Consider the following 20,298-nt stretch of genomic DNA (forward strand, 5'->3'; position numbering starts at 1 on the left):
CATCTTGGGAAATGGCTGGGCAAACACTTTAAACCTCCTCAGCTTATTAAATAGAATGAGACAGCTATATCTGTGACTGGAACACCACGCAATATTTATTCCTTCCTTCAATAAAAATCAATTATAGGCTTGGTGGCACATCCTCTGTTCAATAGCAGATAACACCTGAATGTAGATTTCCTCTTTATACACGCTTCAGTATTCTTTACACACGCATAGAGAAGCCTGAACATGTGCTCTTTCTGCATTTAAAACCAAGTTGGTAATACTTAATATGAAATAGACATAAAAATCAAAGAAAGGAAGGCATTCTCCAGTGAGAAACTACTACCACGGTCTTACACGAGACAGTCCAGGAAGCTTGCTTGAAGTGCCATAAGATAAGATGCTAGTAATTTCCACATCTGAAACTACCGAAACTTTTCCTGATGCTTACAGAATTGTAATTCTGCTTTTCTGCTAGAAAGCAGAAATACATGGCTTGCTCTAACCAAGTGTTGACTTGTGTAGAGTTAGATGCTGTTTTGCCCTTTTAAGTTACACTCCTTTTTTCTGCATTGGCAGGGAGTCATAGGGATGGCAATAAGGGAGAGGTTTTATTTGTCTCATTATTGTCTAGGTTTTTACAAAACTTTATCAGAAGTAGTACTTGTTCTGGGAATTACAGTAACGTTATAAATCCCCAATTCTTCTTGTCCTTGAGCAAGAGAAGCACTGCATTTAGTTTTGTTTCAATCATCTGGTTTGTCCTCTGCCATTCATGAACTTAAAACATTACTGAAATAGCTTTGGTCAGTTGTTCAACAGGGACAAAAATTTTCATCAGTCTTAAAATATCAGGGCACATCTAAGCTGGTTTGGCCTGGTGTACCCCCTTAAAGGCCTAGATTGTCTTCAGTTACCATTAGTGTTAATTGTGAAAGATTGCTATTGAGCTACAAGTGAAGACTGCTACAAAAGAAACATTCAAACATGTTTTAACCTTTTAACATATTTATCCTCAGAGTCAGCAGTGTACAAACTTTTCTTGCTCTTATTAATGTATTTTTCAAGCAATTTCCAGTTCCTTTTCATGTCCCTCACTAAATACTCACATTCTGTTCACTGACCCTTCTGATGCCTTAATCTCTGCTTACCCATGTTGTATTTTGAGACTTGGTCCAGCTCTCTGACCTACACTCCAACTTCTGTATTTTTCTTCCTTGTGTTAAAGGATGAAGAACTTACCATTTAGCCAAGTTGATTTATTTCCACACTTGTCTTTCCACTGCACCTTTAATATTAATCCACCAAACAGCTGTGAGCTAACTTAATCTTGTTTTTTTTTTAAATCTGACTCTCTCAAAACAGCCCATGAATTCCTAAGGATTACTGAAGTCTACCTTCTCAAACAGCATTTTGATTTTCCTGTTTCTCCTTTGTCCCTTCCTAGAGGATGAGAAATACTGACATTTCATGATCAAATCCATACATTTGATTGATTTGATATGTGAATTTCCAGTTACTCAAAAAATAACGGCTGATAAAAAAATACTTTAACCCACTTTGAGTTTAAAACATATTTAGTACTATCTCCTTGTCTCTTGATCTCAGGGTATACCTACACTGAGAAATTCCTGGCTCACTGCTTACCAGCTAGGATTCACATTTAGCCTCTGTTGCAGCCTATATGAATACTATGAAAGAGGAAAGCAGACTTCCAAAGAGAAAAACAGGACCAATTTAACTCACTTCCTTCCATTTCCACTGTTATAGAATTTGCAACAAAAGGGTGGAGATTCACAGCTTGTCCCTTGGCTTTCCATGCACATGTAGGCACACTGAACTTTTCAAAAAGGGTATGATCTCAAGCAGCCAAGGACTTCTGTCATCAGTATGAGAGGGATGGGGCAAACACAAACAATTAAGTTTTGTCAGATACTTCAGAGCATCCTCAGACATGCCATCAATTCACAGCTCTAAGAATATGAAATATTCATGTAGATACAATTACAAGAGATTCCATTATTCATCATGTCCAGTCATTCGTATCCTATTACAGAAAAAAAAAACCAACAATTTTTACTATTCAATCCAGGCATTATCCCAAATTAAACAGAGCAAAACACCTGTGTGTAAGGGAGAGCAACAAGTCTTGTTTTAGAACTTTAAACTTGCCTTGGTATCATCTGTTGACTCTGGTCTAGAACAGAGTATTTGATCCAGTAACAACTGAATTGGATAACTAAAAATGATGCTTCAGAATATCGTTTGATGAAAGGTTACTAGTTTCTAGAGCAGAACATAAAATTCTCAGTGAGAGGGCTCTCTTTCATATGGAGATTGCAAAGGAAGCAGCCTGCAGCAATCAGAAAGAGGAGAGAGCCATCTGAAGTCAACATTCAGTTCTTTTGAGCATATGAATAATGTAATACAAAAGGACAAGGGTGTGTTTTAAATTTTTTCCTTCTCAGAAGTGGCAGACTTCTCTAGCTTGGCATCTCTAGCTTGGCATCTTACCCAGCTCCTATGTATGGACTTCATCTCAAAGCCAAGAAGCCAAAATCACATTTTGAAGCACAGGAGGAGATGGAAACTCAATTGCCAGAGGTTGTGTAAATTTGTATGTGCAGAAGCTGTATACAGCCAGGATGTGGCGGTGATACCCATTCTTCTCAAGCATTGACAGACAAATAATTCCAGACATACTAGGCTAAGGATGGAGAGCACAGTCTGGTGTTATGTTCAGTAGTTTGTGCCAGGGACAAAGCCGATTACTTGTGATTGACAGAAAATAGTTAACCAAGATTAAAAGAAGATAATTTACTACTTTTCTGAGAGAAAAAGATGAGCCCCAGATGTTTTCAACATCCTTGGACTAGCAAGAAAAACCAAACTCACCAATGAAGATCTTCCTTCCATTTCTCTCCACTTAGTACATTTCACTGTGTTAGATAATGATATCAATGTATGTGACATTTTCCCTCTCGTTAGCCTGCTTTTAAAAAAGCTAAGAAGCGAGTCAAAGAGCTGTGAATTTTTTTTAAATCCGTGATATTTGACTTAAAAAAAGGGGAAAATGAGAGCTCTCCAACAAAGAGATGTGTGAAAATGCACTAGAGCCACTGTGAGCATGGATAATTCAGAGGCACAGAGATTTTTTACTGTGGCTCATGGCCCGCATATTCAGAGGTGCTCAAATCTTTCCAGGGACTCCTGCAATAGCTAGAGCTTTCAGTAGCCTTATGAGAAATGCATATGAGTGGATATGCCAGTGTAAAGTCTTACAGACAAGTAGTTGACTAGGACATATGATTCTGTTTGTCCCTAAAAGGGCATAACGAAAACATCTATCGATTCTCTGCCGTGATATTCAGCAGTATATTAGACAAAATGCATAATGCATGATACTATGTGCATTGTATTTATCTTCCCAAGCAGTTATTACTGTTAGGAGGGTGTGTTTCAGTTTCTTGTGTCTATAGGTCTGTCTTCCGAATACTGAATGTTTGTTTTCTTGAACAATTTCATACTTGGAAGAAAACATCCGAAATCCATCTTTACAGTAAGTGTCCCCAGAGACAGGGAAGAACAGATACAGCTAAAAGCCCAATTCAAGACAGTGACTGAAACTCCTAAGAGCAGAGGTTTTTTAGACAAAACCAACAAACCAACCTGAGCTAATCTCTCTGTTATGTTAAAATATATCTGAAATATTAGACATTCATTAAAGTGAAGTGTGGGCTTTATGTTCAGTAGTGTCCTAGGATGTGGTGGCTGATTCTACTTCAGAATGTTTTGGTGAAACAGTTTATCATTGTATTAATTATGGCTGGGGATAATAGCCTGTTTTCTGATAGAGTCATAACCCACTTGAAATCTTTGCCCCTCACCAAGCCTGAAGAGATCTAACACAATTTCCTTGGAAATAAGGATCTGAGCGCACACTGCTCATGACCTGAACTCTTCTATGAGGATGTCACACACTGCCAGCCCAGCCACTGCCGTCAGTGGCATATCCAACAGAGCATCATCAGATCCAGCACTACATGGACATGGACGAGCATTTCAGGCATGGATTATCCTGACCAAGTAGCCAACAACCACTCAACAGAGCCTATGTACATCCAAACAGTGGATGCTCTATTGTACTGCCAGAATAAGGGGACAATGTGTACAGCTCTTATGAGGTTGATGGTTATAAAGCATTTGCACTGCTGCCCTGCCACTGGCATTATCTCCCAAAGAACTGCATCCTCACACTGGGAACCCCAGCACCCACATGAGTGGCTATTCACAGAGCGTGTCACTGAATCCCAAAAAACAAAGTACAGAATGTACATCACCATGCAGGCAACCACCACGGTCAATCAGAGGGGACAAAGGCGTGATGGCTACACTACAGGACACCCAGGTGCTTCTCTTCAGCACAAATTGCAGCAAGTTCCTGACACCCATAGCTCAGTCCACCTCCAGCAGGCTGCTTCTGATAGTAAGCAATGTATATCAAGGTTTGTATGCTTCCAAAGAATCATTCCACTTAGATTTAGTTGTTCTGTTTGGGTGATAATTCTTTTCTATTGTATATTCATAGGTTTATTAAGGTTGAAAAAGACCTTTGAGATCATCAAGGAGTACATCAATACGTGTTCTTAGTCCCCAGTGCTTTCAAAATACATTTATACCTAATAATTCAGAAAAAAAAAATCTCAATTTAGAAGTGTTTTATCTGCTTTTTTAAGAGGAGGCTCACTCACTGAGGGACAGTGGGGAGATTTTTAAAGAGCTCTGAGTTAACTGCTTCTTCTTCTTCCTCAGCCTTTGGAGATGTTGGACAGGTTGAATCAAGTTGATTTCCTGAAGGCTATAATTATGATACGGTGCTCACAGAGGTAGGTGTTTCTGAGCATGGTAATACCAGGGCACAAATAAATAAGTGTTGGACATGGCATACAGCATGTAACCCTCCTAAACTACATCCAAGAGATATTGCTGGGCAATCAGTATTAGAGCAGCCTTGTCAAAAGTGGGGAATATTGGCTTCATACATCGGGCAATTCCTAGGACCTCTAAGTATCTTCTTTACAACATTCTTATACCAAATTCTTTTCTTCAGCTCACTGCAAGGCAATTGGAGTTGGTGTTCAAAGAGCACTGTTATTTTTTAATCCCATTCTAACCAATCAAAACAACTATGTAGCACTTACATCTTCCATGGATGCTTCTGTCATTTCTATTTAAATAGGAATTGTCAGAATAGGAATTCATATTTTTCACACATGTTAATTCAATCTCCTTCCATATTACAAAGTATAATTTAACAGTAGAAGTGACATAACAAGACTCCAGCTGTCCTATCTGGTTACATATTAAACAGAAACACTATCTCTTCTGAAAGACACTAAAGAGACCTTATTGGCTGTCCAGTCTGTCCAGTGTCAAATTACTTTGCTATTCTTAAGTCCTGATTCTAGTTTTAGCACAGATGAAAACATACAAATATTTAGAAGACAAGAGGCTAATACATTGTACTTGTTATTTATAGAACTTCTTTTTTGGGTTTTAAACTGTTTGACAAAGTTGATTAGTCAAACATTCCCCTTTCCGAGGAGAGTACTGTGGATCAAGCGGTGTTTCCTACAGCATTCTGTTAATTCTACACGGTGGAAAGGACAATTTTGTCCAGGTCCAGGCAGAGAGGTGGAGAACACACATGAAAAGCACAAGGTTTTTTGAAAGGTACAAAAGGTACAATGTATTTCCTTTCTGTAGTAGTCTATTTTTATAATAAATTAACTAATATGTATATTGAAGTATTTTGGCCTGGTTTCTCCTACATAAACGTAGAAGGAAATATTAACTATGGAATAATATATAATTGCCTAAAACCATAAACCATCCCATCAGATTCCAGTACCTGTGAATATGTATTTTAGTTTTTTAGACAAGAGTGCTATCACAGTGCTTGCTCCAAAAAAAAAGTATCTGATGAAGCAGATACTTCAGCTCTGAATGGCAGAGGACTCAAGGTCTGTTAGAAACTTCTCTGAAGAAGGCCTAGGACTCTCCTGAGATGCATGACATATCTGTGGTAACAACAAGCAAGAGAAGCTCCAACAAAACTCCCAAAGTATTGCTGAAATCACAGAGTTTGCCAGCAACAGGCACTTCAAATATCTTTGTTATTTTTATCTAGCACATTGATTTCCTTTTCCAGTTTTCAGCTTGCATGGAAGCCTCCATACTGTGGCCAATTTGGAAGACACATACAGCAAACTCCCACAGAAAATTCAATTTGGTCTTTCAGAAGGGAATATAAACAAACACACAAAAAACAGATTAAAAAGCAAGTGAGTTGGGATTGGGTGCTGTTGGAGGTCAGGATTTTTCCTTTTGTTTTTTTTCTCTTAGGGAATTTTGTCCCATTCGTTGCTAAGAGACAATAACGATCGGTATTTAAAAGAGACAAGTAATATCTGGGGCTGGGGGCAGTGCACCTGGCTGCACTTCTCTTATCTGAGGGCTTTCTCTCGGAGGGGCAGACATCCCGGGAGAATTCACTGCTACCAGCAGAGCCCAGCCCTGTACTGCTCCCTCCTTACTGTGGGTGAGCCTTTGCTCCTAAGAGCAGCCATTGAACTGCGACCTTATTAACACCCAATTCGACTGGGAAGGGCCTTCACCCTCCACTGGGGTGCCTCAGGGGAAAACCCAGCACCCTGACCCCCTCCCGGAGGGCGCGTCTCCCCGGCTGCCTGCAGCAGCTGCTGCCGAGCCCTGCCGCTTTGCTGCGCCTGCCCCGGGCTTTTCCCGTTACACTGTAACCCCGTGCCTACCGGGACACACCTCGGTGCCTGCCACAGCTGCGGAGCTTCTGCCACCTCTTGCTCCTCACCCCGGGAGAGCCAGCCCTGCCGCCCCAGCCGCCGCGCCGAGGTTCCTGCTGCAGTCCGTCCCACCATCCAGCCTGCCGCCATTGCCGTGAGGGAGAGACGCCACGGAACACGTGCCACAGCGCCCCCTGCCGGCCGGGGGGAATCAGCGCCCCTGCCCTGCCCGGCCGGGAGCCAACAGCGCCCCTGCCGGCTGTGAGTGTAACTGCACCAAGGGAAGGTGCCTGGCAGCCCAGAGCGAGCTGCCACCCAGTTTTCTAGTTTGTTTGCTGTTGCTGCTGTTGTTGTTTGTTTGCCTCGTTATAGATACTAGTAAAGAACTGTTATCCCTTTTCCCATATCTTTGCCTGAAAGCCCTTGATTTCAAAGTTATAATAATTTGGAGTGAAGGGGGGGTCATATTCTCCATTCCAAGGGAGGCTCCCACCTCCCTCAGGAGACACCTGTCTTTCAAACCAAGACAGGTGGTCCCATAGAAAGTGACCAGATTTTTCTCTGTTCCACTTCACCATGTCTTCTTGAAACCACAAATTTGAACAAAATTTCAAGACATCAAACAAGTAAGTTTTGCAGTTGACCTTCAAGGATCTTACACACCAGCTTACCTACAGGACACAGAATGAGATCTGATTTTCTAAAGAATCCAATCCTTCTCCCAGGAAATGGGATTTTTTCCTCTTATTTCCCTTCTTCATACTACTGCAGGATAATGGGTAATTGTAAGACAAACCATGAATTTGCATTAGTGCACATAGTTCACACCAGGAGTACACTTTTGAAACAGACTTCTTTACTGCGAGGCTGGTGAGGCACTTGAACAGGTTGCCCAGAGAAGTTGTGGTTGCCCCACTCCTGAAAGGGCTCAAGGCCAGGCTGGATGGGCTCAGAGCAATCTGGTTTAGTGGGAAGTGTCCCTGCCCAGGGCAGGGGTGTCGGAACTGTGTGATCTTTAAGGTCCCTTCCAACGCAAACCATTTTATGATTTTATTATTATTCCCACTTTTGCTCTTTTATTTCCACCGCAGAGCAGTCTGTGTGTGTTCAAACACACTCAGCAGCAGCTTTGCTGATCTGCTTCTATGGGACCCTTCTTTAGGTATATTAGTCAGGGACTAATATTAGTTTGAGGCACTGCTCTGTGAAAGGAGGCCAGAACTCTTCAGGCAGAGGACCCAGATCCCTTACTGCTGTCCATTTGCCCAAGACCAAAATTTCTCACTTAGTTTTTGGGTTGACTCCAAGCAGTTTACCTTCCTCAAATGTGGGATGAAAATTCAGAGAAGAGAGACTACCATGGAAGCATTTATATAGAAGTTACTGACTTAAAAATATTTGGAAAAACAAAACAGCAAAAATTTAATGTCTGAATCAACATGCACAAAAATAGCAGCAGAACGATGTGCTGTCTTAAAATATATTCTCTGTGTTACATCTATATTTCATGCAGTTGGTCCTAATAATCTACTCCCTAATTTGTCTGTTGCAGAAAATTATACCATTCCCATCCCTGCTATCCTCAGCCAGTTATTCCTACGTCATTGCAATCCTCCAGACTGACACTCCATCAGCTTCACATAAAAAAACTCCCCACCTTAACTTGACCCACATAGCACAGAATATTACCCGTAAGTGTCAGGGTCCAGGTGAAAGTAAAAGAGCCCTGCATAGTGATAATCAGAAAAAAATTTAGTATTTAGAAACAAAAGAATGTATTTCTTGTTATGCACCTGGACATGAAGCCACCTGGTCCCACAGAATATGCACCTGGCTTTATACCTCATGGTCTAATATGCCAGGATACTTACACTTGGCAATATACAGTGCTAGAGTTACTGTTCAGCCTAAATGTCTTGGAATCCAAAGCATTCAATAACACTGAATAATACCCATATGGGTTTTAAGTTGTTTTTTTGGTTTTTGGGGTTTTTTTGTTTGTTGTTAAAAGGAAAAGGCATCAAATAAATGTGACAACCATGCTACTGCAAATCTCATATGATATTCCCAAGAAAAAAATATGTCCTGCAGAGACAAAGGTCACATGCACATGGACTTAAAGGAGGCATTGCACAGCACAAGAGTGCTTACTGCTGCAGGAAAAGAGCTTGGCATCACCAACACTCACAGGCAGGTTCTTCCACAGCTCTCAGCAGAGGGACTGAGATATGAGCACCATGGCTTGTGCTCTAATTATTGGTGCTGGACATCCCCATTGCAGAACAGACATAAGGAAATCTCTCCATCCCTTTGTTTTCATGCTGCCTTCTTGCTCCAAAACTCCCAGCTTTGTGCTGGAACAGAACAAAATGTATGCTTAGCCATACACTCTCTTTCGCCACCTCAGCTAAACAGGAAAAAACCTTTGGCAGATAAATGGAGAAAGCAATTGAGGATGGGAGTGTCTTGATTGGTGGGGGTAAAGGTTAGAGAAACTCAAATCTTTTAGCATACTCTTGCCAGAAAACAAGTTTAAAAAAGCCTGCTGTATCTAAACTATGGCATCTTCCAGCTTTCTCCTCAGGGATGCATCTATATTAGCATTTACTGCATTCCAGGGTTCACTTTAAGTTTAAATTTGTTTTGCATATATACTTGGATTCTTGAAATATCACTCAAGCTCTAGTGAAGTCAAAGCACTTTTCTTCCTGGTGATCTAAGGCTGAAGTCCTGTGTTAGGGCAGCCTCTGTCTCACCCCACCTGTGATGGTAGCACAATGCCCTGCTGTGGCTGTCACTCTGCAATCCATGGCTCACACTCAGGCCCAGCACCTGACAAAAACACTGGACCTGGAACCTTAGAGATCACTGCAAATTAAATCCCAATTCTTTACTTTTTGTGCCATGTCAATCAGCAAAGTAATACACAGTTGGAGTTTCCACAGGCAACTCACCTCAGAGTCCTGCTGTCATATTTGCTCATGCTGAACAGGATTTCTGGTCTTTTATCTCTGCTCAAAACAATTCTAAAATGCCATTAATTAACATCTATTTACTGAGGACTGAAATTTTCCTACAACTTCAAACTTTCCTGAAGAAAACACAAGTAAGTTGGAAAATAGGACTGTACACACTAGTATTAGGGAATTAAATTAGGAAAATCCAGTGTTCAAAAGTCTATTACCCAGGCTATAGATCTTGCAGCACTGGTGACTTTCATAACTTGACACCATTCCTGTTTTCTATATTCCATTTCATATGGCATTGCCTTTCTGTCTGTTCATGAGCACAAATAGGGACTTTGGTTGCCACACATATGTACAAACATACTCTCACCCCATTTGTCGAATCCCAGATATATTTATAAGTGAACAGATACTCCAAATCAGCTCAACGTAAATGTAGTGCATATTTGTTCAACCAGGCTAATATATCAGACTTAAATGCTTGCATTTATATCTCTGTGATATGAATTATGCATGTGCATTTATTAGCAAGCGCTGTCTCTTCCTCTTCTGTTAAGCTTTGAGCTGGTCCCTTGGGAACTCATTATCTACAGTGGGTTTCACAAGGGCTTGATGTGACTCTACCAGAATTGTTATTGTACCTTCCCAGAAAGACTGTGATACTCTTCCCAGACACCTGCAGTTCAATCCAGTGTCGACTATTTAATTGTCTAATAGCAGTGAGTATTTTTCCCACTGTGCCAAAGTAGTGAAATAGAATTATGTGGAATGTAACCAGCTTTTTTTTCCAGAGACAGACAGAGCCATTGGACAGGTACTGCTGGAACAATTTCAGGGCTGTTCCTTCCCCTGGCAATCTGCTTCGACTCACTTTCCTCTTTCCAAAGGAGGTTTTGATTTTGCATTCTTTTAGCCACCCCGGGATGGCGACTCTGCCCGATGCCACCGCCGATGTGGGACAGGAAAGGCAGCCCGCAGCTCAAGTGCCATATCCCGCTAGACAGCACCCTGTCAGCAGCTGGAAGGAGGTGAGAGAGCTGATCCATGGCCATTCCCCCACCTCCGAGCCTCGCCCCACCCGGGTGGCGGGACGCGGTAGCCACGGCATCCCTCTCCCGCCCGTCCCGCTCCATCAACACCAGTGCCTCAGCTCGGGCACCGCTGGGCATCGGCAGCCAGGGCTCTCCCGGGCTGAGGAGGCGGCGGCAGGCTGTCCTTTCCCCGCTCCCACGCCGTGGCACCCTCCTGCCGCGGGATTTCGGGACTTTTCCGTGGATCTCTCTCCCTGGCGCAGCCGGATCTCACCGGGGCGCGCGGGGCTGCGGCGCCCCCTGCGGGCCGCGGCGGGAAGGGCGCTGGAGGCGCGGGGCGACGTGCGGCAGGAAGGGTTGCGGGGACAGGTTGGGGAGCAGCGCAATTCACCCCAGGAGCTCTGGGTTAAGAGGTTGAAAGTACTCCCGCCCGCCGTGCCCTGCCTTGGCTAGCTGCCGCTAGGGCACGGCCTTTGCCGGCGCTCCGCACCCGCGCACGGCCCGCGCAGCACTGCCGGCTCCCAGGGGAACCTCCGTGTCTCGGGGCTGCCCGGCTCCCTTCCCGGACAGGGAAAAGCAGCCTGCGGACTCGCTTGCCTCCAGGTTGTAAAGTTTAAGACAGACCGGGCACAGTGACGCCTGAGCCCAGCGCTGGGTCCGAGGAGCGGCTGCTCCTGGGGGATGCTGCGGAGAAGCTCGGGGGTACCGCACGGCTGCCCCAGCCGGCCCTGCCCGTCCCGTCCCTCTGCGGCCTCGCGTGGCAGCCCGGACGGCCCGAGCTGGAGGGCACCTCCTCCATCTCCCGGAAAGCAGGAGGCGGCAGAGTGTCCGAGGCTGCTGCGGACACCTGGCGGGCATCGCCTCAGGGCAGCACCGGCCTGGCCGAGGGCGCTGGAAGGGGCAGCGGTCACTGCAGCGGCCGAGGGAAACTCTGGGAGCTCTGTGGTCAGTGAGAGAGAGCCCATTTCGCAATCATCTCCATACACAGTTTTCTGGGGGGATGGTCCATAGCTTTATACTTTGCTTTGCTTTTTAAATAAAGTGAGTGTCCCGTCTTCCCGAGCAGATGTTCGGGAGAGCCTAGGGAAAGAAGGGGAGGATGGAGGCATTTGTGACCCCTAGCTCGGGTCACAGGAGGCTGCAGAGAATAGAACACATCGCCCCAGAGCCAGCACCTGCCACGGCCGCTAAGCGCGGTCCGGACGAGCCAGCCCTCCTGCGGCGGCCAGGGAGCGACTCCCGACGGCTGGAGCTGCTGATGCTGAGGGCACGAGTCGCACCCGCAGCCTCTCGCCGGGGCGGGGGCTCTGGGCATCCTCCCCTGTTTGGAGCATTTTAATTGCCCAGCTGCCTGCCAGCCTGGGCTTCCAGCTCCTTCGTGGCCAGCCGTGCACTTCCCTTCGGAGAAAGCCGAGAGCGCCCGTCGGGAGCAGGGCCAGCCCCGCACACCTCCGCAAACAGCGGCACGGCGGCGCCGGCCGGAGGGAGGGAGGGAGGGCAGGAGGGCGGGGAAGGAGCGCAGCTCCCCCCGTGAAGCTCACCCAGCTCCCCCCGTGGAGCTCACCCAGCTCCCCCCGTGAAGCTCACCCAGCTCCCCTCGTGGAGCTCACCCAGCTCCCCCCGTGAAGCTCACCCAGCTCCCCCCGTGGAGCTCACCCAGCTCCCCCCGTGAAGCTCACCCAGCTCCCCTCGTGGAGCGCACCCAGCCCCCTGCCCGGGGCGGGGGAGGTGGCACGGGGGGCTGAGCGGGCGGGGGCCCGGCTGCGTCAGAGATGTGCAAACACCGCCGCGGTGCCCGCCGCTATTTAAGGGGCCGATGCCGAGTCTCCCTTGACTTCCCTGCTTGGACACAGACGGGACTCACTGCTCCCAACTCGAGTCGGACCTCGGAAAAGCGCAGCGGAAAGGTAGGGAGAGCCTGTCACTCTCTTCTGACGGCAGCGCTGCTGAGCGTGGGGAGGCAAAGCAAATGGGGATGTCTGGCTCTTACCCGTGCGGCGGCTCGGAGGGCATCCCGCTCCGTGCCGGAGGATTCGCTTCCCGCCGGGAAAAAAGAATTCTTGCCGCTCCCGACGAGCGCGGGGAGCCGGGCGGGACCTCTGTGCGGGATGCGGGGAGAGGCGAGCGGAGCTCCCCACCGCAGGGAAGGGAAACATCCATCGGAGGTGGGATGTTGGCTTTGGAAACATTTGCAAGGACATGAATACTTAAATGTGTGTACATATATCTATATATACGTGTATACACACACACACACACACACACACACACACACACACACACACACACATACGTATATATGTAGATATGTGTGTAAAAGGGACTCGAGGCAGTGGAAAGGATGCAATGCACCTGTGGTTTAAAAGTACCCAAACCTAGATGGGTACATCACCAATAACCATGTTGGAGTGACATTTCAACTCTCGTCGTACATCTCCTAATAATACTTTAAAACTTCCATGTTTTATATACTGTGAATTATTTCAATCTTGTGTATGTATTAGGTAAATAAACTTAATTTTATCCTCTTTTAAAATTAAAAGGTCATGTTCAGTGTACTGTTAGAGAACTTAAGCAGTTAAAAAAAACTCATGTACCTGAGAGAATTCATGTGTATTATAAGTGAAAATTACCCCCTTAGCATAAAGTATGAGGTAGCTAATTTCTGCTAAGAATTAAGAGTAATTTCTCTGTTTCCAGAAAAAAAAATACTATTTCATCTTACTGGATAAGACAGATTAATCAAACAACATCGTTTTACTTAGTACACATTTAAGGAAGTAGTAGAAATCTAAATTCTCTGTTTAACAGGAAAAAGATTTTTAAGTCGCACTTTATTTCTTGCAGCTTTGAACTAAACAGCTTTTACCACTCCAGCTATTAGATCAAATGCTTTGGGGCAGGGGTGTTAAATTTTGGGTTTTCTTTCACTGGGACAAGTTTTTTTTTGTTTTTTTTTCCTTTCGTGTATGATGAAATTAAACCTCTTGAACACTGAAGTTCAACTCAGTGAAGGTTAATAGAATAAAGGCTCTTCATGTAACTTGTCAAAACTGAGTATCTGTAACAACAGCAGGGTTTTGTGCAATGGCAAACTACTGAAATGTTTGAATCATGAGTTTTTTTTCACAGAGATGTATTTATGTCCCTTAAGTTTTTATGAAATAAGGCTTCCAGAAAAAGAAAAGCAAGAACTGAGTGGATTAGGGAGCACATAGTAGGCTGGAAGAAACAAAATTAATTGCCTGCACCTTCCCCTTTATCAAGGATATTTAGCTATTCACATATGTGTCTTCCAACTTAAGACAGACCCCACAGTTACCTACATTAGAAAAACCCCAGCAGAACCCTGGTTTGCTTAGAAACCAGCATCCCCAGTGGAAGATGGGGCTCAGGACAGCACACAACACAGTAAATCTGGTAATTTAACAGCCCACTGTTCCTTTTCTCCCCAGCAATGTACAGCGGGATATGCATCTGCGTGTTCCTCGCTGTGCTCTCGGTGAGCTCCTTGGGGCAGCAAACCATGGGCTCACACAATGGGAATCCTCTGCCTGCTGAGCTGGAGCAGAGCCTGACAGAGCATCACCGGCACATCCGTGCCCCGTCCTCTGCTGGGGCCCTGAAATCGCTGCCACGGCTGGACGGCAGCACTGACCAAAGAGCCAACATCGGCGCTTTGCTGGCCAAGTATCTCCAGCAAGCCAGAAAAGGTACTGCTTATAGCCTGCTTCTGTGCCTGCGGGATTTCCTGCAGGGGTACCCAGGTGTTGAGATAACCCTGGCACCATCTAACATGAATTCCTAGAGAAGACAGGATTTAGATTTTGCCTGGCGATTCCTGAAGTAGAGAGCATTCCAAATGCTCTCTCCCAAACCCCTCCCAAAAAAGGGATTTATTTGTAGCAGCCTCTGACTGAGAGTCATGTAAAGATAGCTGGAGAAAATGTCACCTAGCTGTCAGGATATAGTCCAGCTCTTATTTTTAACTAACTATTTTCATTGTCTAATTATTTTGGTGGTATTCTCAGTATATTGTATCTCAGATAAAGCAATTATGTTTTCTTAAAAGTTTTTCATTTAGTTAAAATCCTCTTTCCCTCTTTTAAGGTTAGAAGAGCAGAAAAACTTTTCTGAGGATAAATGCAGACCAAATGGCTAGTATCACTTGAGCCAGAGATACCTGTACCAGGGAAATATTCTGAGTATTGGATTTTTCATATATTGTTCCCAGAGGAAATTGCAATAATGTGAAAGCTTTCATAACATCAGAATTCGTGTTTATTAGTGCAATAATTAAAAGCAATGATAAGTATATAAGCACATTCACTTCAACATATTCCTGATAGGTTTTTGGTCTCAGGCAGCTTGGGAACAAAATCTTGCCTTTACCTAAAACCTCCATGGCAATGTGTAACAAGGGCATGAAGCATCAGTAGAGCAATGGAATTACAGGGCTTCATTCTTATAATGAGATTTTATTAGTCACTTGAGGAAACAATTGGATTACATAAGAGAAAGAGAAACTATCCCTGTTGACACCTTACAGGATACGTTTTACACAGACAGAAAAGCATGCCATCTGTGCTACCAGTAAAAATGGTGGCTCCAAATCACTGACCACTGAAACTTCCCCAAGAAAACATTTATTTCTTTTGAGATGTCTCATCTCTGTACTGTTCTGTGTCTCAATAGAGTAACATCATGTGCAACCTAATTGCTGTAGCCTTTTAGCTGCCAACCTCAGTGAGAGCTACTGCAGAAATTTTGTTTACTTGTGAAAGATCCACTCCAGCCTGTACTACATGTGCCTGCACTACATGGAAAAAAGACATCTAAGAAGGAAAGAAGGCTTCAAGGGAAGCCAGTAGTTAAGACTAGGATTACCTGAGCATACAGACATTGAGATTATTTCATATCCAGCCCCAGACTATGCTTAGGATAAAGTTCACTTTATATAAGTAAGAGCTTCCTCCTCTCCTGTCTCTCTATATAATACAAAACATTTAGCTCTCCCCTCTTATAGCTTCCCTGCTGACCTCTATGCTAGGCAAAGCCCTATGCTTATCTGTGTTGGTGGTCTACAATTAAGAGATGCCACATGTGTTTCTGTATTACATACACAGCCATACATACTCCTCTGTGTACACAGAACACAGCCAAACTAGGAACAACCGAAAAATCCCTTTCAAGAGTTGCCTGAAAGATTTCATTTCACTTCATGTTAGCAATTTGCATAATCTCTCTTAAGGAACTTCTTCCAGCTGTTCATGCAATTTAATGGAAAGATAATTCAGATATTAAATTCCACAATTCAGTGCTACGCTTAAGGCTGTTACTGAACAAGAAGGTTATTGCAGGAGTCTGCAAAGCAAAATCCTCATTACCTTTTCCCAGCATAGTAATTGCTGCCCACCCACATGAAATCAACTCCACATTCTAGGTTATATATCCATTATGTTCTCTTAAATATCTGGCTAACATTTCCAAATAGATTAATGAGATAAAGCAAAAAAAAAACCCCCCAAAAAAACCCCTTTGCATTTAACGTATCTTCTTCAGTAAATATTAATATGAGGGACGACTTCCTGCATATGTGTTATTGACATATATGATTTACTCTTAAAAGTGTCTGAAAGCAGAAGATAAGATCCTGGTGATGTGACTAGGCTATTTGGACTCTAGTTTGTAGATGTAGTTGCTCATTACAGGAGAGAAGATTCATGGGACAAATAGTATTTACTTAATTTATAGCATACATACAGTGTTCCTATCACAACATTGTATTCTCATTTATTGTGAAGACTCTGGGCAGTACTTCAGAAATCTCTGCAGAACACTCACATCTAATGTATTAGTCACTTCCAACCTGCCTAAACCTTAATACTCACTGGAAAATTCCATCTAGGGGGAAGGCGAGTCTGGGCTTTTGTTAATGTTAGCAGTCACCAGTAGAGTGGTGTTTGCCTTCATGATTAGCAGAAAGGCTGGTTTTGTACAGTATTTCCAGTTAAAACAGTGAGAGAGTTAAGTTCTCTCAAGGGCTTAGGGATTGATGGCAGCCTTGTAGCTGAACTGCTTCAATTTTGAAAATGTTTGTCAGACACTGATTCTGCAATATCCACATGACATCTCTGGTGGGCTGAGGAAAGGCAATTAGGGTGCTGTTAGGAAATTTGTCATCAAAGCTTTCAATTATGTTCATCTGCAGGCTTTCAGCTTGAATCTGGCACTGTGCAGAAGAGAAGTTGTTGCTCTTCAGCCAGTGACAGGCACATTCAGTGTCCTCTAAGGAGCCCTAGACAGGCCAGAGAGTAGTGGCACCAGGGGAGCCTTTACAGCTCACAGGTCATGGCAGGCTCAGGAATCTCTTAAATATCAACATCTGAGTGATGGTTCTGTGCTGCCTGAGCCCTGCCTGGTTATTGTGCTAAGGAGCCATTGTCATTAACTTAATTACACTTTTTGAATTATGAATGTGAACTTCATGGGGTTTGAGCATTTAATGATAGACATTCTATTCTGGGGATAATTAATTTTTTTGTCATTTTGTTCTAGGTAAATGTCTTAAACATGGCTTCTATTTTTTTTTTAACCTTCAACTCTCTGCAACCACTAACAAAGCAATGCAGCTTTTTGTTTTACTGGGTCATGTTCATTATAAAGCATTACACAAAGAAGACCTTGGAATATAAAAGCACAGAGTCACCAAGGGTCTCTTCAGAACACAAGAAACTGTAAACAAGTCAATTGTGTAGATTTAGATATATGGAATTTAATTTTGGCTCCTTTTGCTTTTTAATCAATTTGAGTACTCCTCAAGCCTCAGTCTGTTGAATATTAGTTTATCAAGTCTGTTTCTTCCTCACTCAAAGCTTAACTCCATCTAATTACTAGTATATATCAGATTTTTCTGTTTTCAATGAGTAGAGAGGGAAGCAGTTTACCTTTCCCTGTATTTTTTAGTTACATAATGTGATGATGTGAAAACAGAGGATTGCAGCCCTTTTTTAAAGCATAAATTCTCCTTGCAAATAGTTTGTGTGTCTTTGATTCCTTCAGCAAGGCACACAGAAAGGATAAGGCAAGATCAGAAAGCAGCATCCAACACTGCTTTGAAAAGAATTGTGGAGGTTTTGGATAAGCAATGAAAAAAATTGCTGACACAGTAAAAAGCCCTGTATAATTCCAGCAATAGATATCTCTAACTGTGAATTCCAGACACAACTTTCTCCATCTCAGGACTATTCCCACTTTTCCACAAAACCTCAGATTCATAACTCTACCCTGCTTGTTACCGAATTTCCACTGTAAGAGCTCCTGCACTTACATTTATGGCTTTTTAAGCAACACAGGACTGTGGTGTCTCAGGCTTGAGCCTGTTCTCAAGAAGAGTTATTTTGCATCTAGAGCAACTCTCCCAATACAAGCAACCAAACATGGGGCTTTATAGGAACAGTAAGAAATGGTTTGGACTTTCTTTCTCTCTCTAGTAAAATTGGAAGGAAAAAGGAAAAGTCTATCTGTATTCCTTCCTGTCAGACAGGAGCAGAATGTTCCTGCAGCAGGAGGTAGAAAATGATCTGTTTATTTTGCACTGAAAAATCTAAACCATCTTCAGGACATTACCTATAAGGTTTCTATTGATGTTTTACACACTGACATGACAGTGGTGTTGCATGGCCTGTATGAGGTCCATTTCAACAATTGCAGATATCTGCTACTGACTACAAACCAGATCAGAGCATGAGGGAACCTGGAAAATGTGTCCTCTTACTCTCTGCTCTCCCTTTTTCCTTAGGTTCCACTGGAAGATTCTCAGTTATGGGAAACAGGGTACAGAGCATTGATCCTACTCACAGGATAAATGACAGAGACTACATGGGCTGGATGGATTTTGGACGCCGCAGTGCTGAAGAATATGAGTATTACTCCTGAAGAACACCAAACTATAGCAACAAGAAAAAAAATCACACTCCCATGTCTGTACAAAAAGAGATAAATCAATTTGTTGTCCTCTTCAAATAAGTGTTTTAAAGTATTTAAAATCATGTATTTGACCTAAGTTTGTCTGTAAGACTATACAATGCAATATATACATATGCAGAATTTTCCAGAAAACATTTTCTTTCTTTTGTGGTTTCTCATACATTGATACTATATTAAAATTATTTCACTTATCCCTTCTTGTCCTGTCACTGCATGTTGTTGGGTGTCTTACTATAAAGAGAGGCAGGATGATGCCTTCATTTGGCAATGTAAATATATTCCATGGATTGAGTAGTCAGATGGATTATCCACTTTTCAGAAGAATCTTGTGTCAGTCCCAATAGCTTTGAACTCTTGGGAGCTTGTCCAAATATAAACACAGCAGCACAATACTGGCAGAAAATATGAGTTATCTTCGTGGTGACCCTATTTGCAAAGGACTGAGATATACACTGAGCCCACATGTTTGCAGTGAATAGCCAGCAGTGCTATAACAATGAAAAAGAGGAATGACACCAACATGTTTCATCTTCCTGGCTTATTTATGTTGTGAACTCAATGTGAAAGTTCTGCTGATGGCTGCGAATCACAGAATAAACAGAGCATTCCCTGCCGTGTGGTGAGCCAAGCATTCATTTGGGAGGGGATGAGGACAGGTGATCCTGAGAGGGAGAGGTGTTGCAGCACTCCAGTCACAGCATCCTTGAAGGAAAAGAGGTGGCTCCCGAGTATCACAGAGGCTGCTGAGTTGGCTATTGCCCACCGATGTGAAGAGAAGGAGGAAGGTTCTGTCCAGCTCTTAGCTGGCTCAGAGCAGGCAGAGAGCCCCAAGTTCAGAGCTAGGGAGTGATCCTAGCTTGTACAAAACCAGCACCCTGCAGTTCCTGCAGTTATTCCTGTCTGCCTGTGGGCAGGCTGCAAAAAAGTGTTTTACCTGCTCTCTCTTCCTCCACCACAGGTAACCAACCTCCCTGCAGCTCCTGGGTCTCCTTCAGCAGCTGGATCTCACACCCAAGGAATTCCCTAAATTGTAAAGGAGGTGGATTTTGCATTGCATAATTCACAGAGTTTCTCCCAACTGTGTGCACTAATAAAAAAAGGGAAAATTGTCATAGGCATGAAAGCAGGTACTTGCCAAGAAAGAGAGGCAGTTATTTTTACAGCAGTTAATTGGCAAACATAAAGCATAGAAAACAATACAAAAAAATACTTGCACTAAACCAAAATTCTACTACAACCAAGAACACTGGGAAACAAATCAAATGGTCATGCCAAGGGCTGAGCACAAAAACACTTTGAGGAGCTGTTCCCAGCAGCAGCTGGAGAGAAAACAGCACTGCAGAATCTGCAGTGAAAGGGAGATTTCAGCAAACAGTAATGGGGACTTTTCTTCTCTCGCAACATATATTTCTTTTTTTTTTTTTTTTTGGTGAATCTCATCCTGAAAACATGGAAATGCTTTCTGCTTTCCTTCCTCTCAGGTTCCTCTCAGTCAACCAGTTTTCA

The 20,298-nt window shown here is 43.6% G+C and overlaps 1 protein-coding gene across 1 annotated transcript; it reads left to right on the plus strand.

Moving 5' to 3' along the window:
* The first annotated feature begins 12,549 nt into the window (after nt 1–12,549).
* Nucleotides 12,550–18,983, plus strand: CCK (cholecystokinin). Its single transcript, XM_085051326.1, has 3 exons — nt 12,550–12,710; nt 14,259–14,516; nt 18,605–18,983. The coding sequence occupies exons 2-3, from the start codon at nt 14,261–14,263 to the stop codon at nt 18,739–18,741; spliced, it is 393 nt and encodes a 130-aa protein (XP_084907452.1). The 5' UTR covers nt 12,550–12,710; nt 14,259–14,260; the 3' UTR covers nt 18,742–18,983.
* The last annotated feature ends 1,315 nt before the right edge of the window (nt 18,984–20,298 follow it).

The sequence above is a fragment of the Lichenostomus cassidix genome, chromosome 2 (assembly GCF_008360975.1).
Source record: "Lichenostomus cassidix isolate B80296 chromosome 2, HeHo_3.0, whole genome shotgun sequence".
In the NCBI taxonomy this organism is placed as follows: domain Eukaryota; kingdom Metazoa; phylum Chordata; class Aves; order Passeriformes; family Meliphagidae; genus Lichenostomus; species Lichenostomus cassidix.

Excerpts from the sequence above, each read along its gene's own strand:
- CCK (XM_085051326.1), top strand. The coding sequence starts at position 14,261 with ATGTACAGCGGGATATGCATCTGCGTGTTCCTCGCTGTGCTCTCGGTG. Across the intron at positions 14,517-18,604 it reads TCTCCAGCAAGCCAGAAAAG|GTTCCACTGGAAGATTCTCA; the intron begins GTACTGCTTATA and ends CTTTTTCCTTAG.